This window comes from Tympanuchus pallidicinctus, unplaced genomic scaffold (assembly GCF_026119805.1).
Source record: "Tympanuchus pallidicinctus isolate F22 unplaced genomic scaffold, pur_lepc_1.0 scaffold16, whole genome shotgun sequence".
Lineage (NCBI taxonomy): Eukaryota > Metazoa > Chordata > Aves > Galliformes > Phasianidae > Tympanuchus > Tympanuchus pallidicinctus.
The window spans coordinates 16,577,445-16,594,336 of record NW_026294679.1 but is presented as its reverse complement, the minus strand read 5'-3'; the positions used below and the strand labels follow the sequence as shown (position 1 = coordinate 16,594,336).

Here is a 16,892-nt window from a genome sequence, read left to right as displayed (position 1 = left end):
CAATAATCTAAATGAGAAACTGTTTGCTTCCACTTTGTAAAACTGTTCACTGTTTGATGTCATTATATACAGATGCTTATTTAGATCAAGAGGTATAAATATAGTTTCAAGAAATCAAACTATCTGAAAGAATTAACAGCATATGTACATTAAAATTTCCTTACTTATGTCCTACTATTTTTCTCATTTCTACATAAAATAGCTATAAACTGATTTCCTTTGTTTTCACTATTGCATTTGTTTGCAGGGAGGCACTACCCCACTATCAAAAGCAATTTATCTGTTTCTTCATTTAAATAGCAGAATATTTCACAAGGATATACAAATTAGCATATCAAAGCTTCATGAAAATGTCCCAGAAAATTCTTCGTGCCTACAAAGCAACTATTATTCCCCTTATATGCAAAGAAGTGCATTACATTGTTCATTTAATTCTTAGGGAGGAAATTGTTGATCACTTAGAACTCCTCAGCTCCAGTCTGGACTCTATCACTGTTTCCCTAGATGTGATCTGCCAGCTATCAATGCTATCTTCACACATTCAATCCTTCACTCCCCTTAAACCTTTCTGAACCATCCCAACCTCTTTCTCAGTCTTTTTTCTTGCTTTAAACTGTACTATACTCTTGCAGGTCTTTGATCTATTGGTCCTTGCTTCCTTGGACCTAGGGTCTCTTATACACTGCTACTGTCTTCTTCCACAACGCTTTATTTAACAGGACTGAAAGAATTAACTTCAATAATTTTTTCTTCTACTTTTCCTGTTTAAACTTGTGCAGATGTTATCCCATCATGCAGCTTCTGCTATGAACTGTATACAAACTTCTCAAAAACATTTCTCACCTAGGCTTACCTACAGTTATTCAGTGTTAAAGAACCATCAACTATCACACACTACTCACATTTGCACTTTTGCTGGTCCCTCCATTCAACAACTCATGTGTATCTCTGCTTATTTTCTCAAAGTCAACTTTCAGACTTAGACAGACCCTTCTATAAAGGTTTCTGCACATCTACACAATTTGTATCCCTGCATGTAAATCTAATTTTAAAACTGTAAGCAGGAAGATGAAAATACAGGGTTAAGAAAAACACTGGGATACCTCTTACAGAAAATATCAATCAACTGATAGGGCTGTGCATCACTCTTTCAATATCTGGATAAATCAAATTGCATTGGCTATGCTCAGCTTCTCAATGACCATCTAATCATTATTTCCTTCTGCTACATAACATCTGAAATCAAGCTCCAGTTTTACACACATACTTAGTTGTTTTACTTCTCCACATCCAAACTGGAGAACTAATACATATGCTTAGTTCTATGCACTCCATAAGAGTTCAAGCAAACAATGGAGGCATACAGTACTCTTGAAGACTAGAAGAGAAACTAGAAGAGAACACTAACACAGCTCAGTGAAAAATGCACACATAAATAACTCTTATCACACAGTAATTCTACAATATCACACAATAATTTTATAATGAGATTAGAAACAGAAAATTCTAAGATCAAAACACAATGACATGTGGCCCCTACCTCTCAGGGTCTTCTACTATCAATATATCACATTAAGCATTTTATTATTCAAAAGCATTCTTGAGGACTTTATACAAACCAGAACAAAGGTTTTTCTGGTTGTAGTACCCTGACGACATGGAGTCACCCAAGTTACAGAAAATAACTGTAACAAGCTCCTGAAACAAGGTAGAAGTAGGTAACCACATGAAGCATGCAGGATTGAAGAAGTGATACTTTTGTGGTAACTGTGAACAACAAAGCACAACGCAGTTACCTGCGGCCCAGGAAACAAACTAGCACTGCAGTACAGTGGGCAACAAAGGAGAAAAAAGGAGATGCGCTCTGTATCTCAGGTCTCTAAAGCCATGATGCATGACTGAACAGGTCAAATAAGAGCAATGCTTCATTGTTCCGATAGTGAAACGCTTTAATCTTTCAGCTTTTAAAAACATGAGACATTAAGCATAATTTGATTACCAGTAACAGAAAACAACATCAAGGACAGAAGACTTACCTTAAGTCATCCAGCACTGACTGATATTCTTTTTCAGCATCAGCTATTTTTGTTGCTTTGTTAGCTTCATTAATTGCATTATCTACTTGCTGGAGAACTCCTTGCTCCAATACATCCTGGTCATACACATCAACTCCTAAACCTTTGAGCTCAGCAGCCTGTGCACTATATGAAACGGACTGAATTTGCTGCCTGTTGATATGCAGAAGGGGTTGTCCTCTTCTGGGCACCTCCATGGGAACTGCCACAGAAGTGGATGGCTTGCTGTCAGAGTTGTGAACTCCAAAACAATTACCCAGGTCACTGTCATAAATGCCATTTTCTTGTTCAGTTCCTGATTCTTCAGCATTATGGGGGCAAATATTGCTTACACTAGTAATGGAGTCTTGTTCTTGAATACTGTCTGGTAGGTGGCTGCTTTCTGTTGGCATTATCTGTTCAAAAGCAACAAAGAATAGTAAGAACCACATCACCATAACAATATTCATGCGCAAAGTTCCTCATGAAGATGGTGCCCAAATAGAAGCAAAACAAGCACATATCTTCATGTGAAATTGTGATTTCAAAACATCTGGTAGTTCACTTTTCTGTGAGGCATCCTCCATCCAAAGGTTTCTCTCTCCACACTATTTCTACAATCAAAAGGAAGAGTAGCAAAAACATCTTAAAGTCTACAGCATGATGCACTCCTAGAAAATGATGATATCAAGAAAAAAAAAGTTTGTAACTATTACTCTCCTCATCAGAGTGAACTGAGCCTTGCATGAACGGTCATGCTCCTGAGGACAAAATAACAAAATCGTACATGACATAAAATACCCTAAACCAAAAGTACAAGCATTCAAAATAGTAAAAGAGTTCAAGCATAAAAAGCAAACCATTAGTATTTAGTGAGTATTTTAAACAGCCTAACATAAGTTTTCTGTGGACAGCATGGAAAAAAACAGTCAAGCTGAACACAGACAAAAAGATGCGTTAAACCTAATCAGGAAATTGGTTTTGTTTCCGTATTTGCTGTTGGTAAGAGTACAGCTAGAAAAGCGTGCCTGCTTGACATACAACTTTTTACCTTTTCATAAGATAAGAAAATAAGAGGGAGAAGTCAAAGGACAGTTACTGGAGAAAAATCACAATACAAAGCTTCTTAACAGACAAGAAAAAACAGACCAGGTGTTTGAGAATCAGACCAGGAAACTTGCCACCAAAAGCACTGCTGCGAACCACTGCAGGCTTCAGTTTGACAGTTCAGCTTTGAAGCAGGACACAGTGCCCTAACAACTAACAGGGAAAGACTCACCACGGCAACCTCGGTGCTGGTATTGTTCAGAGCCTTTAGAAGGAGTGTCTCTGTGAAGGAAGGGGCTTAGTTCAACTTCAGGGAGGAACAACCTTTGTGAATGAGGGCGCAGTCAATGAGGACGCTGACTGGGCTGGGGGGCTCAGCATCCCCTCCCAGCACGGCAGCCCGCGGGGCCGGATTCCTGCTCACCCTCTTCTTCCATCAGCCCCGAAGCACACAGCAGGCCAGGCCCTGAGCACCAACACTGTTAGCACAGCGTTATACCACCCCACCTTCCCGCGAACAGCCCGGGCCGGTGTGGCTGCGACAGCAACGCGGCACGCAGCAGTCCCTCACGGCTGGCGAACGAGCCCTTGGTGAGATGGGAAGGCAATAAGCTCCGACTGCTCGTCTCCTCACTGCCCCTAAGCGCGAAGTCCCGCTGTACTGCAGCGCTCAGCACCCACCTCACCCGCCACCCTCACATCCGCCATCACATCCGCCGCTCCTTTGCGGCGTCACTTCCGCCTCCGGCACTGCCGCGAGTGCGCATGCGCGGCGTTGTGTTGGGAGGTGTGCGGCTGTGCTTTCAGTCTCAGTGCTTTCAGTGTCCCTGATTGCGTGCTAGTGACAGAAGCAAAATTAAACTTTCTCCAGAAGTCGTTAGGCCTTCTGTCCCTTCTTCCCTCTTCCTTCTCTCTCTCCATGACGGTTCTGGGCCCTGCTCCTCTTTCAGCTGCAGAACTGCTGCTAGACTGTTGTAACCGACAGCCAACTGTGATAGGATAAGCATGCAGTACGTTTGGAATTTCTGTGCTGAGTGAGTACTGAGCAGTTAGATTTGAACTTGTGACTCCAGGAGGTGATTTGTGGTTCAGTTAAACCACAGAACTGCTTTCTTCAGCTGCCTTTGAGTTGCCCCTGCATGTATTCCTGTGGTCATCTTTTATTGAGTGACTGTCTTGAAACAATGCAGATTAACAACAGCAACAACAACAAAACAAAAAATATATATTTTGGGGATTTTTGAGGGATGGAGTGAGTGTGTGAAAGTGATGGAGTCATGATGCCGTATTCTTCCCACATCTAACTTGGATAACCTGCTACAGACCAAAGGTAGAAAGAGAGCTTGTCCAGTGATGATGATACATTTATACTGGATCCAAAGGAATCATTATTCTTACAGGTTAGAATAATGAAATCACTAAGGTTTGAAAAGATCTCTAAGATCATCATGTCCAACCATCAGCCCATCCCCACCCATGCCCACTAACCATGTTCATCAGTGCCACATCTCCATGTTTCTTGAACACCTCCAGGGACAGTGAATCCACCACCTCCCTGTACAGCCCGTGCCAGTGCATCACCACTCCTGAGAATAATTTATTCCTAATATCCAATCAGAACCAACATAAGGCCGTTAGCACTTATCCTAGTCACCTTCATATAGAAGCTTGTGAAAGTTGGGATTGTAACAATGCAGAAATGTCACAGCTGTTCAGTAGAGGAGCAGCAAAGTTCATATTTGTGCATGAAGACATAATGTTGTTTCAAACATGAAAGTGTAAGGATGTAGATTAGGATGTACAGCTGAGAAGATACCATTTAATAGACTTTTTATTTGGACTTTGTCTTCTTTATACCCTTTATGTACTTCATTTAGCTTTCGTACACATGGATAAGATCACCCATGAAGCCTTTTCTTTTCTAGGCTGGACAATCCTGCTCTCAGCTTTTCCTCATAGGAGAGACGCTCCAGCCCTGTGGCCATCTTCACTGCCCTTCACTGGATGCAGTCTTGGCAATGATGGCTCCATGGAGTTTCTGGTACTAGGAAAGTTCTAGCCCCTCTAGACAGTGGTTGTCTGACATTTTCCCAACCCATGTTTCTACAGTGCACTGATGGAACCCAGGTTGCTGTGGTAAAACACTGTTGATAAATCAAGTACTCATTGATTCAAGCATTTCAAACATAACAAACATTTTTGACAAATTTATGACATATTTAACACACCTAAATGGTCCGTATGCACTTGATCCAAGAGTAGGAATTTTGTTTCTTTTATACATAAATCACTAGCACTGACAGCTACATAAAATATTATACCCTACTGAGTGCTCCATGTGCCAGCTCTGTGAGAAATTCGACCTCTTCCTTTAATACCCACTGGTGCCAAGCTTGAATGAATAACTGAAAATTGCTAGTGGCCTGGCTTTGTTCATAACAAATATTACAAGCCATTGACTGAATATGTTCTTTCCCCATCTTTCCATGCCTTATTCCTTCCTCTTCCCAAGCTCTGGAAGAGCTTGCACAGAACTTGTCATCTATGTTCTGTAATGTCAAGATCTGGAAGGTCAAAAGCAACAAACTGGTCAGTCAATATGCTCTTGTTTGTTTCCTTAGCTCCTGTACTACTACTGCAAATGCCCAAATGTCCTTTATTTTCTACTTAAAGACTAGAATAAGGAGGTTTATTTTTAACATTTGTTGCTATGTTCTAAATGCGAAGAATAGTGCTTTGTAATTGCTGAAATGACTGAAAATGTGGAGTGTGAAGTCTTTCAGCAGATTGAGAAAAGCAGCAACTGGGGGACATTTAAGGACAGAGCAACATCAAGCTGTTGTCAGAACTGAACTGCTGTACAGAGGTGTAGGCACAGTTTTCCAGAAACTGATTAATGAGGAGGTAAGATAAACTGTCCTGCAACAAGAAAAAAAAAGAGAGCTGTTTTATTTGCCAGGAGAGGAGTTTTCCAATGAAAAGCTTCTTCTTTCCCAAGCTTGAGAGGAAAATGAGTGAATATTTTGTTATATATTTACAGATTTCTAATGTGGTCATACTAGGTCTAAAAGTGAGAGGCTATAATTGAACAATACTATTGGTTTGAGACAGGTACTTGCAGAACAAAGCATTTCTGATGGTGATTCTGATGGCTCTGAAACCATAACTTTAAAATGTGGCAGGCTTTTCAGGCAGAGACTGTTCAATGTCGTCTATCTGAAATGCCACGTACACTGGGAGCGATGTTTAAATATTAAGTATGTAGTGCAACAGATCTGTTGCAAACTGTTAATCTCCCAGGTGGTGTAGATGTAGGCTATTTGACTGAAGACTGATGGAACCAAATCTTCCAGCGGCTGAAAATCAACCTGGCTCCATTAAAGTCATAATGGGGATAGATTCCATTGGCCTTTAAAACTATTCTGTGGTGACCCATCCTTGATGCACTTAAATTTCTTTCTTCTTCTCTTTTACCTTAATGCATAGTTCTGCCTAAATGGGTAAGATCTATGGTTTTAATCTCTTTCCAACCTGAGCTGTTTTCTGGAACTATTCACTAAAAAGTCTGTAAAAATACAAAATCCATATTATATAACAGCATGTCTTTGAAATGATATCTCCCATGTAGTCATTTTTCACACAGAAAATTAGCCTCTGATGAATCAGAAGTATCTTCTCAGATACATATACATATGACTTCTGATCCTTTTACACAGTCACTAATAGAGTCTCACGCATCCATGCTTCTCAGTATTATATTCAAGCATTCTGTGTAATTTACCTTCATTTTCTTTCTTTTTTCTTTTTGCTACATGTAGATGACTGCTGCTCCAGTGCAGCTACTCTGCCAAATCATTGTCAGTGTGGTTTTCTGGGCAGGACATGTTCTGCTTGTTTGGTTAGTTTTTAAAAAAATGTTAACATAGTCCTAACCTTCCCCTCTTTAGCATGCATGCATTAATGATGACATTTAATCCTTGCTGGAGCTGGTTCTGGCAGCTTTTGATACTCAGTAATTATACTCTTTTACATGAATTAGCAAGGCTGGCAGATTAAAACTGGGTGGACTTCTTTGCTTTCTATCAGCCTTGTAGGAATGCTGGAAAGGATCCTGGCCAAGTGTGTAAAGTAATAGCTCAGAGCTCAGCTGTCTGTTCTGGTGGTCTGTGAGGAAGTACAAGTATGCTTCCAAGGAAGCTTGGGTAGAATAACAACTTCGAAAGGAAGCAATTTGTTTATGTGATTCTGAACTGGGTAATGAAAAAAAAATCTGTGACATACTGTCAGTGAAAAGATGGAAAGAGGCAGTGCTTTCATTTTTATTGTCATTTTTTTTCATTTTCCTATTGTAAAATCTTACCTGGAGAGTCATGGCATAGGAATTCTACGTGAAACATGGAATTACAGTATGAAAGAACAATTTTGGTTGGAGAGAACATTAAGGACTATCCAGTTCCAACTTCTCTGCAATGGGCAGGGACACCGCCCCCTAGATCAGGCTGCCCAGGGCCCCAGTCAGCCTGGACTTGAACCAGAACCTCCAAGAATAGTGCATCCACAGCTCCTGCGGGCAGCCTGTGCTAGGCCCTCACCATCCTCATTGTGAAGAGTTTCTTCCTTGTATCTAACTTAAATCTACACTTTTTATTTTTAAACCATTACCCCTTATCCTATCGCTACACACTCTGATAAAGAATCTCTCCTGAGCTTTTCCCTTTCAGTACTGTAAGTCTGCTGGGTCTCCTTGGACCCAGGCTGAACAACCCCAACCCTCTCAGCCTCTCAACACAGAGAGGTACTCCAATTCTCTGATCAACCTATAGCCTCTTTTGGATCCACACAGTTCCATGTTATTCCCGTGCTGGGAGTCCCGGAGATGAACACAATACTGCAGGTGGGGTCTCATGAGAGTGGACCGGAAGAGCAGAATCACCTTCCTTGGCCTTCTTGTTCTGCTTCTCTTGTTGTACTCCAGGATTCTGTTGGCTTTCTGGGCTGCAAGTGCATGTTGCCAGCTTATGTTGAACTTTCCATCCACCAGTATCCCAAGTCCTTCTCCACAGGACTGCTCTCCATCCCTTCATCACCCAGCCTGTATACCCAACGCACCCAGTAATAACCTACCATGTGTAAGCCCTTGGCTCTTAGGAGATGATTTTCTCAGGCTCCTTAGTGACCTGGTTGTGCTGCTAAGGGTGTGATCTGCTCATACTTGGCCAAATCACCATTCTTGATTTTTTAATTAAACCTTTCCTTCACAGATTTCAGTAAGTATTTTGCCAAATTGAAGATTAAAGAAGGACACAGTGGTAGGACACATTTATGGATTTTGTTCTCAGAAAATCCTGTACATGGAGTGCAACTGATTACAAAACAGCTATCATGCAGAAAGGCTTGACTGACCAGCCAAGAAAAGGGTAATTTGAACCACTACATATTCAGAATTATGTGACCCTAGCATTTGAACATCTTTGAGCTGTCATCACAAGCATTAAGGTGATCTGAGATTTCTGAGCCACAGGCATGCGACTGCTACTCTTATTTATAGAGGAATCCCTATGGATGTGGAGCTTTGCTAAATATTTAAAGACATCCCTTGTCACAAAGTGCTTAGATCTGATATTTTCATTTATTCATACATTCATAGAGCTTAAGGCCAGACGGGATCATTAGATCACTTTTTCTGACCTCTTGTGTGACACACAGCGAACATTCTCACTCAGTAATTCCAATATCAAGCCGGTGTCTTGGAGAGAAGGTAGCACAGATGGCTTAGCAAGACATCACATTTTGATTTAAATACAATGTACAATAGAAAATCCACAACTTGACTTGGTAAGGTGTCTAAAGGGTAATTCCCTTTGCAATGAAAACCACATTTCAAATAGCCTGAAAGATACTTTGAAAAAAAAAAACCCAACCATATACATGTACTTAAATAAGGGCCTGGCCTTTAAAAACAGCGAAGGAAAAACTCTAATGGGATTTTAAAATAAGCCTAAAATGCATATTTGTAAAATCCTGACTGAATTTCTGGGGAACTAATTTTCCTGTACCTCTTCAGACATCTGCATTTTCCAGCTGAAACATTGCTGAGCTGTTAATTGTGCCATGGGTGTTCCTAGAAATGCTGCCACTGTGACCAAGCTGATCAGCTGGGTATGCTCATTCTGCCCAAGGCTGCTTTTAGAAGATAAAAATCCCAACACAATGCTATAGGGATTAGTTAGGCAGGTATAGAATTTCCTACTGCCAAAAGGCAGCACTATTCTGAAAAAGAGAACAAACATACGGCAGCAGCAGATTTTAGTGTATATATGTTTATCTTCAGTTTGCTTTCCTTTCTTGATAAACTATCAGCTGTGGGTCTGAGCCAACATCCTACGAGGTTTCTGCACTAATGGTGAAAATGCTATACAGAGGCACAAGCACGTTTTTAAAACAGAACGTTAACACTGTAGAGTTGTGGTGAAAATGGATAATAAGTGATTTAAGGCCTACATTACTTCTCAGGAGGGTACAGAATTGCTGGCAGCACTGGCAGAAATGGGAATTCCATCCACAGTCATAAAGCATCTGTGTGTCTTTGTACCAGAAAGTTGAGTGGCAAGTATCTCTCTCAGAGCCATGCCAGTGTAATAAAGCCAATATATCAACTTATGCCCTTTGAAAATAATTGTGTAGTTGGCAAGCAGCAGTACTTCTTATATTACAAAGAAATAAAATATTTTTATTCTCCCCTCCCTGCTCTCCCTGATATGGTACATTTAAGAAATTAAATGCAGAAATCTACTCCTAGTTGATTGTTAGGTTGGAAAAGTCAAATGGGAACAAATTCCAGAAGTCAAGGTTTCTCCCACTACTCTAAGGTAGATTGTTCATCTTTTACATATATTTCTTCGTGTGTATGTTACCAACAAACATCACTGGTCTAAGGCTCATGTATAATGAAAGTTCTTAAGAATACCCAATTTTTAGGAACACTCCATGTTTTTTCTTATCTGGGCAGCATGTTTGTCCAAAGGAAGATGACAAGTGACATCCTACCATAACAAGCTCTGTAGAAGAATGTTCCTGAGCTTGCGGCTGGATCACCGGTTCACATTTTATCTTTACTATCTATCTTTTATAGCTCTCAGCACTTTTTGAAAAAGCAAACCCATATATATTAGTTTTAAGTACGTGCTGAGTCCATGTTTAAGCTGTCAGATGGTGTCAGGAAGAGAAGCATGTAGATGTAAACTGCTCTGTAGTCTTTCACCTCTTCAATAGACCCAAAAGAGACCGTGCCTGCTTTGACACTAGAGGGAGTCATGGCCTAAAAGAAATCAGCAAGACTCCTGAAATAGCACAATTTACAACGATTTATGTGTCTTGGAAGGGAACAAAACACTGATTTCTTTTTAAAGCCTCTGTTTTTATTGGAATACATTATGGGAGGCCTCATTTGTTGCCCAGAATGCTCTTGACCGGAGTGAAATTCAACCTTCATGATGAGGCGGGCAGATTCGGCTTGCACTGCTCTGCTTTGTCTTAGCAGGGCTCTCCTGAGAGAGCTGCATGCAGACAGCCTGGAAGTAGCTGTGCCTCTATAAATAGATCCTTGCTGAATTCCTGCGTAAAGGCTGCTCCAAAGGATAGAGGGTTTGTGTTGTTTCACTTCACTTGACACTGACACACTCATACAGGTTTACCTGGCTGCCTTTGGTTTGCATTCAAAGCAGAGACCATGAGGATAAAATGTCAGTGCCTCACTCTGTATTTACTTCTGCATAATTGCAAACCTATAAGCAAAATCACAGTGACTGACTTAATGAAGGTGGGTAGGTGGGAAACATTGTGGTCCCTCAGGGGGTTTCCTTCTAACCTCCTATCCCTTTACCTTCACTAGTTACAGCATGGATCCTGTGCTGTACAAAGAGTAGTTAATGCACAGCTCCCTGACTCATAGTGGGACTGTTTCTATACCTGCAAACTGCATTTTGCAAGTTCCATGAAAGGACTGCAAAAATTTGAATACTTTTCTGAGAACTCCATAGCAGTGGAATTTAACGTAGGTGGCTATAATGCATGTATTTTTTTGAGCATAGAGTTGAAAGATACATTTCTAAAGTAACAGACCAGCTAGCTAAGAATCCTGCAAGTTAATTACACTAAAGTGGGGAGGGATTATGGTTGTGATTGTATATTTTTGCCCCTGCTCCTTATTCTCAGGAGTAAAGGTAGCACATGGAGAAGGGAAGCAGTGTCATAAGAAGATCCCAGGAGCTAATCTGTCCATACCGTGCTGTTCAGTGGAGATGCTTTTACTTCTCCTGCACTCACATGCCCTTTGCCTCAGCTGAAGAACACAGCCACACATTGCAGAGAAAGGAGAAAGGAAGTGCTGCAAAATTATCTTTTTCATGCATGTAGCAGAGGTGAAACACTGCTGAGGAATCAAGAGAGGCAGAGATGAGGGGAGCAGCTGAGAATAGAAATAGATGTATGAAGGAAAAGTAGGGCAGGAGGCAGAGAAGAAAGAACAGATTAGAAGACTGGGAGAAGGGCTATTGCAAGATCTGGGGAGCAGAATTTTTTGCTGAGCAAGGTGATGCAGGGGTACAGAGGTGGCTCTTTTCATTAGATTCAAATCTTTGAATTTTAGTGTGCGATAACATACAGGCTGATGGCCCCAGGTGCTCTCAGATCACTATGATTAAGGTTTTAAGAGACAGAAGGTCTGCTGTCAGAAGGTGCAAGTTACAGACACTTCAAATGGATGGCAAGAATTTAAAAGAATAATAAAATGTGTAAGTTACGGCTATCATGGCCTGTTTAGAGTCATTTGTGCTGTTGTCTGAATTTATTCTTTAACAAGTTCCAGGCAGTGCTTTTTGTCCTTTTGGCAGCACTTAAAATGTCCTGAGTCTCTGCTGAAGTGAGACTTTATCCCCTGTTCCTAATGCATCATGCTGTGCCAGCTCAGCCATATGCTGCTTCTAAGAAAGGAACTTGCACAGTGTCTGCCTGCAGTTTCATTCTGCTGTATCCCTTGGGCACCTCATCATTTGTGATTCTCACCTAAGGCCTTAAGATATGTTTTGTTAGAGAGCTACAAGAAAATTGCATTGGGAAAGCTGCTGATGTGGTTCCTTTTGCCTTGCAAACATAATACTGCAGATCTGTATTTATTATAGCAGATCTCTGTTTAGACCAAGGAAGATTTCTCAAGGTGCTGTTTAAGACTTCCTGGTTTGTGCTGCAAATTGTTAATCAGTCCATGACAGCATAAATAAAATTAAAGCTTTAATTAAAACTAATGAATGAGTGAATGGAGAATACACTGCGTGTTCCACTTGCAAAGCCCTGGCGCTGTGAATAATTAAAATGTCACGAAGTAGATGTCTTAGCAAAAATATTGGAACTGCAAAAACAGAGGCCCCTCAACTTGGGTAGTTTGGGAGGGTTTTGTTTTTTAAATTGGTTGAAATCAGTTTATGTAAGTTAGGGAAAGATGCTGAAGTATATACAATGCTGATTTTCATTAGGAAGAAGTCAGAGTTGGAAGCTTGATGCCAAACAAATCCTGCTGCATTTTGGATCACTTTCCATGTCTCTGAAGATCCAAAAGTTTTCATACCATTTTTATTCTAAGTCAATATCAGCAAGAGGATTCATTTCTTCTTTTGACTCATCTGTGACTGTATTTTTTACAAAGTTATTACAAATTATTATATTGTTATTACTTGTTAATGTTCTATCTAATCAAAGCACAGGCATCCTTTGGACCTAAAACTAAACCTGAACCACAGCTTGAACTTGATTTGTCTTTGGCTCAGATTTAATGTATGTGACATGGTCAAATAACAGGCCAAGAAAATAATTTCAGCTGGACTGTTTTATATTGATTCGAGGTCCTGAATTTGGAATTAGAAACTTGAGGCCAAAAGGCTCATCAAACTATTGTGAAGCTCAAGACTGCAGTTTAGGCCCAGAGTATCAGTTGTAGGAAGAATAGGGAAGCATTTTCCATCTTGCTGCATTACAGTGGCTTGTTAATGTTTTTGCTTGTGGTAGAACATATTTGATACTACCTCTATGTGATCTGATCTAAGGCTGGCATTCTGGATTTTTCCCTGGATCTCCTAACACCATAACATCTGAGGCAAAGAGTCTGTTGGAGGATGAAATAGGATCTGGCTAGTTGTCCTTGCTACTGACATCACTGATGAAATAATGCCCCTGCATTCTGTCTTCTGTGATATAATGACCCAACGTGAGCCTCAGTGAGGGACCTTAGTCTAGAGATTTAACTGCATGTGTTGGGAGGTTTAAAAGGTACCATACCTCCATCACGTGCCCCTGGAGGCAGAGTTATAATGGTAGACAGTATTAGATGCAAGTTGGAGTGGGGTGAAAAAGGTGAAGATTGTCTATGAGGTAAGTGGCTATTCTGTTGTATAATCCTAGCTCTATATTGTGTAATTCCCTAAGATGACTGAGCAAATAAATTTATTTTAAGAATTTCCACCAATTTAGTTTGGTAGAGTTGGAATAGAAGAACAGCACAACCCCCCCCCCTTCAGTGTCCAGCCTGGGTATACAGAGACTCACTGCTAATGAGAGTCAATTCTTGGCTGGCTGTTTAGTGGAAGATCAGACTAGATGATGATAATGGGCCCTCAAGGCCTTAAACATTTATAAAGAAATGAGTAGAGTTTGCCAGGAACTCAAGTGATTTCTTAATGTTATATTAAATAACTTTTAAAAGTATGGCATAACCCTAACATATTTGCTGTTAGCTTATGCTTTGGTATTACGAATCTGATGGAAAAAAGGTATCTCAAAAATGCTCCTTTTCAGAAGAAAGGACTTATCAAGTACATTGAGGTTTTACACCTAGGATTTTCTCTTCCCATATATATTTTGGCTTTTTTTGTTGTTGTTCATAAATTCTAATATTTTTGAAATAAAGCATTGAGAATCTACCTAAGAAAAAACATAATTTTCCTTACACTTCATTTTTTGATCTGTTTGAGTTGGAAGGATTTATGATGAAGAAAATTTCAGTGTGCTATAAATCCTGGATATCTATACATTCTCAAAGCAGACTGGACTTTCTGGCTCACCCTATAGAATTAGGGGCCTTGGTTTCCCAGAAAGAAAAAAACAAAAAAACAACAAAGCAACAATTGGATTTAATTACGCATGGTCAGTTCCTCACATAAGTTATGCTGATTTATATGAATTCCTAAACTGTAGTGGCTACATTAATAAGTAACCACAAATTAAAAATAATCTCAAGTGCAATTGAGAAAATATCTTCCCATTTGTTACTTTACGATTCCATTTCAATTAAATGGTTCAGTACTCATTTGCAATCAAGCAGGTCCTGTGTGCTACTCCTGCTGACATCACTGTAAATCTGGGTTGAGATTGTTATGAAGTCAATGCCATTACTCCAGATTTATGCAGATACAGTCAAAAGCAAAAAAGAGTCCAATGACTTAAGTATCCCCTTATCTTCAAAGGGCATCAGTTACATCTGTAATGAAATATCTCAGGCAGCCTAGATTAAGCCCAGTTATTTGGCTTCAGTGAGGCTCTTTGTGTGAATGAATCTTTTTAGATTCGATCCTGGTTGGTTAAAATCCATAAGCAACCTTCCATAGATTTCACTGGAGCAGATCCAGGTTCTATAGAGCCTCTGCTGAGGAGTTTTTCATTATGGCAGTTAAGATTACAAAAATTTATTGGGCTTTTTCAAGCATGGATTAATCAGTTACCTCTTCAGTTTATTTTCTTAGTTGCTTGTAATCAACTCCTGGAACTGTAGATCTAGATTCCTTACTGAAGAGTCCTGTGTTTTCAACTTAGATGTACTTTAATTCCTGATACAATATTATATATCTAGGAGGTAGGAACTTTGATTTGTATTTTGACATTTGCTTAGGTATAGCAAAGTAGAGCAACACCTTTGATTAGGTATATACAAAAGGTATTACTGTTCCTTCTGTGCATATTGAACTGAACTATTAAGCCCTGTAATAAAATATAAGTCTATATTCAGTCCATTCAGGACTGTGGCACAACTCTTTCACATTCCTGCATCTTGTTGCTTCCAAGTTACTCCCAGGAATGTTCAAGTAAATTCTCCTGGAAGAGCCCCCAAGATGAGCAGCCTGATCTGTTAGATTGCACATCCTCCCAGCTCCTGCAGCTAGAGGAATCTTGTGTTATTTCAGCATATCCACAGTCAACCATGTAGGGAGAAGGGAATTTTTACTTTTATTGAATAGGAGTGACCTTGGTTCTCTGCTATGGAAGCTTGGTGTTTTTCAAATGTTTTGAATAAAGATACATTGTTTTACAGTCCTTTTCCCTGTAGAGTATCTTGGGACAGCATTCATTTATAACCAGAAATGTTATGATAAAATTAAACAAAACCCATCAAATTTTAGACTAAATATCAAAGAACTTTATGACAGATAAATTCATTAGTTTAGTCAGCCTAAAGAAACATCAGAAGCCCTGTTGCATGGGTCGCATACAACTATAATATTCCTAAATCCTGGAGCATACTGCATAAGGAGCAATGTTAGACTTTTGTGTCCAGATGATAAAGCAAAAAAAAAAAAAAAAAAAAAAAAATTATCTTTAAATACAATATATTTGCCAAATCTGTTTTTTTATCCCATGTTTTGTACAATTTGAATAAATCCTGATACTTTTTTTTACTCCAGAACAATTGTGTGGTGGGGAATACCAGACCCTGTGCAGTGTGCCAGTACTCCAAGCCTGGCTCCTGTGCTGGGGTTAGTGTTGGGTGACTAGATACAGGGCTGTTCTGGTACCTAAAGACTTTGTCTGCTGAAGGAAGGGAAGCAGTAGGGACTCATAATGCAGAAGGGTGCTTTTGTATTCACTGGTCACTCAGCCCAGCATTATCTAGCACTGATGGAGAAGTATACTTGATTGGATGTTGCCTTTCGCTGCAGATGAGCTAATGCTCTTCTCTCACCTCTGTGTAGTGCATGTCCTGTGGCTCTCAGGAATGGGAATTGCTGTATATATTGGCATGCAACTTGCAGATATAGGAGGCTGGATCTTCCCTGTTCTGTATTACAGGACATGTTTATAAAGATTGGACATCTGATGGACCTTCCTGTGAGATGAGTGAGCATGCTTGAGAAACAGAGATGTTACACAGCATCTAATGCACTCATGTCTGTATTCAACTAAGGGACCTTTCTCATAGCATAGAATAGTCAAGGCTGGAAGGGACTTCTGAAAGTTATCTGCACTTAAAGCAGATGATTATATCAGGGCTGTGTCCAGTCAAACACTGAATATCCCCAGGGACAGAGACTCCTGAACATCTTGAAGAGCCCTGCCACAGTGTTTGACTCTACTGAACATAATTTTTTTCTCCTGCTATGTAATTAGAATTGCCCCTGTTGCATCTTTTGTACTGTTGCTCATAATATTCATATGATTTTAGACTGCTTATGCCAGTAGGCCACGGTATCATGCAAATGTGAATGAAGTCCAACAAATAGGGTGGGATCAATACCTAATTCTACAAAGAAATCTTCTTAAGAAGAATAAGAGAAAAAAGCTTGTGTTAAAATAGAGCCTTCCAGCATACACCTCTAATTTTACATTACAGAGTTGTCAGTATCCCTGATACAATTTACACTCTATCAAAAATACAAGCCTCAGCAAGTACAGAAAGTGAAAGCAGTTTTGGAATGATCTGTGCTAGAGCAATTCCCTCCACAATAGGTCTAAGCTAACCCAAACTGATGC

At 40.0% G+C, this 16,892-nt stretch overlaps 1 protein-coding gene across 2 annotated transcripts in view; it reads right to left on the bottom strand.

The window, feature by feature from the left end:
- Nucleotides 1-3,873, bottom strand: part of ERCC6 (ERCC excision repair 6, chromatin remodeling factor) — a 46,255-nt gene extending 42,382 nt beyond the window's left edge. Inside the window, exons 1-4 of one of the 2 annotated variants that reach the window (XM_052677241.1) lie at nucleotides 3,783-3,873; nucleotides 3,334-3,567; nucleotides 2,620-2,668; nucleotides 2,037-2,470 (exon numbers count right to left, since the gene is read on the bottom strand). In XM_052677241.1, the coding sequence (XP_052533201.1) occupies nucleotides 2,037-2,470; nucleotides 2,620-2,634 (449 nt within the window). In that variant the 5' untranslated portion in view covers nucleotides 2,635-2,668; nucleotides 3,334-3,567; nucleotides 3,783-3,873. The remainder of the gene's footprint in view (nucleotides 1-2,036; nucleotides 2,471-2,619; nucleotides 2,669-3,333; nucleotides 3,568-3,782) is intronic. The other variant, XM_052677242.1, reaches the window with a different exon arrangement.
- Between the last annotated feature and the right edge of the window lie 13,019 nt (nucleotides 3,874-16,892).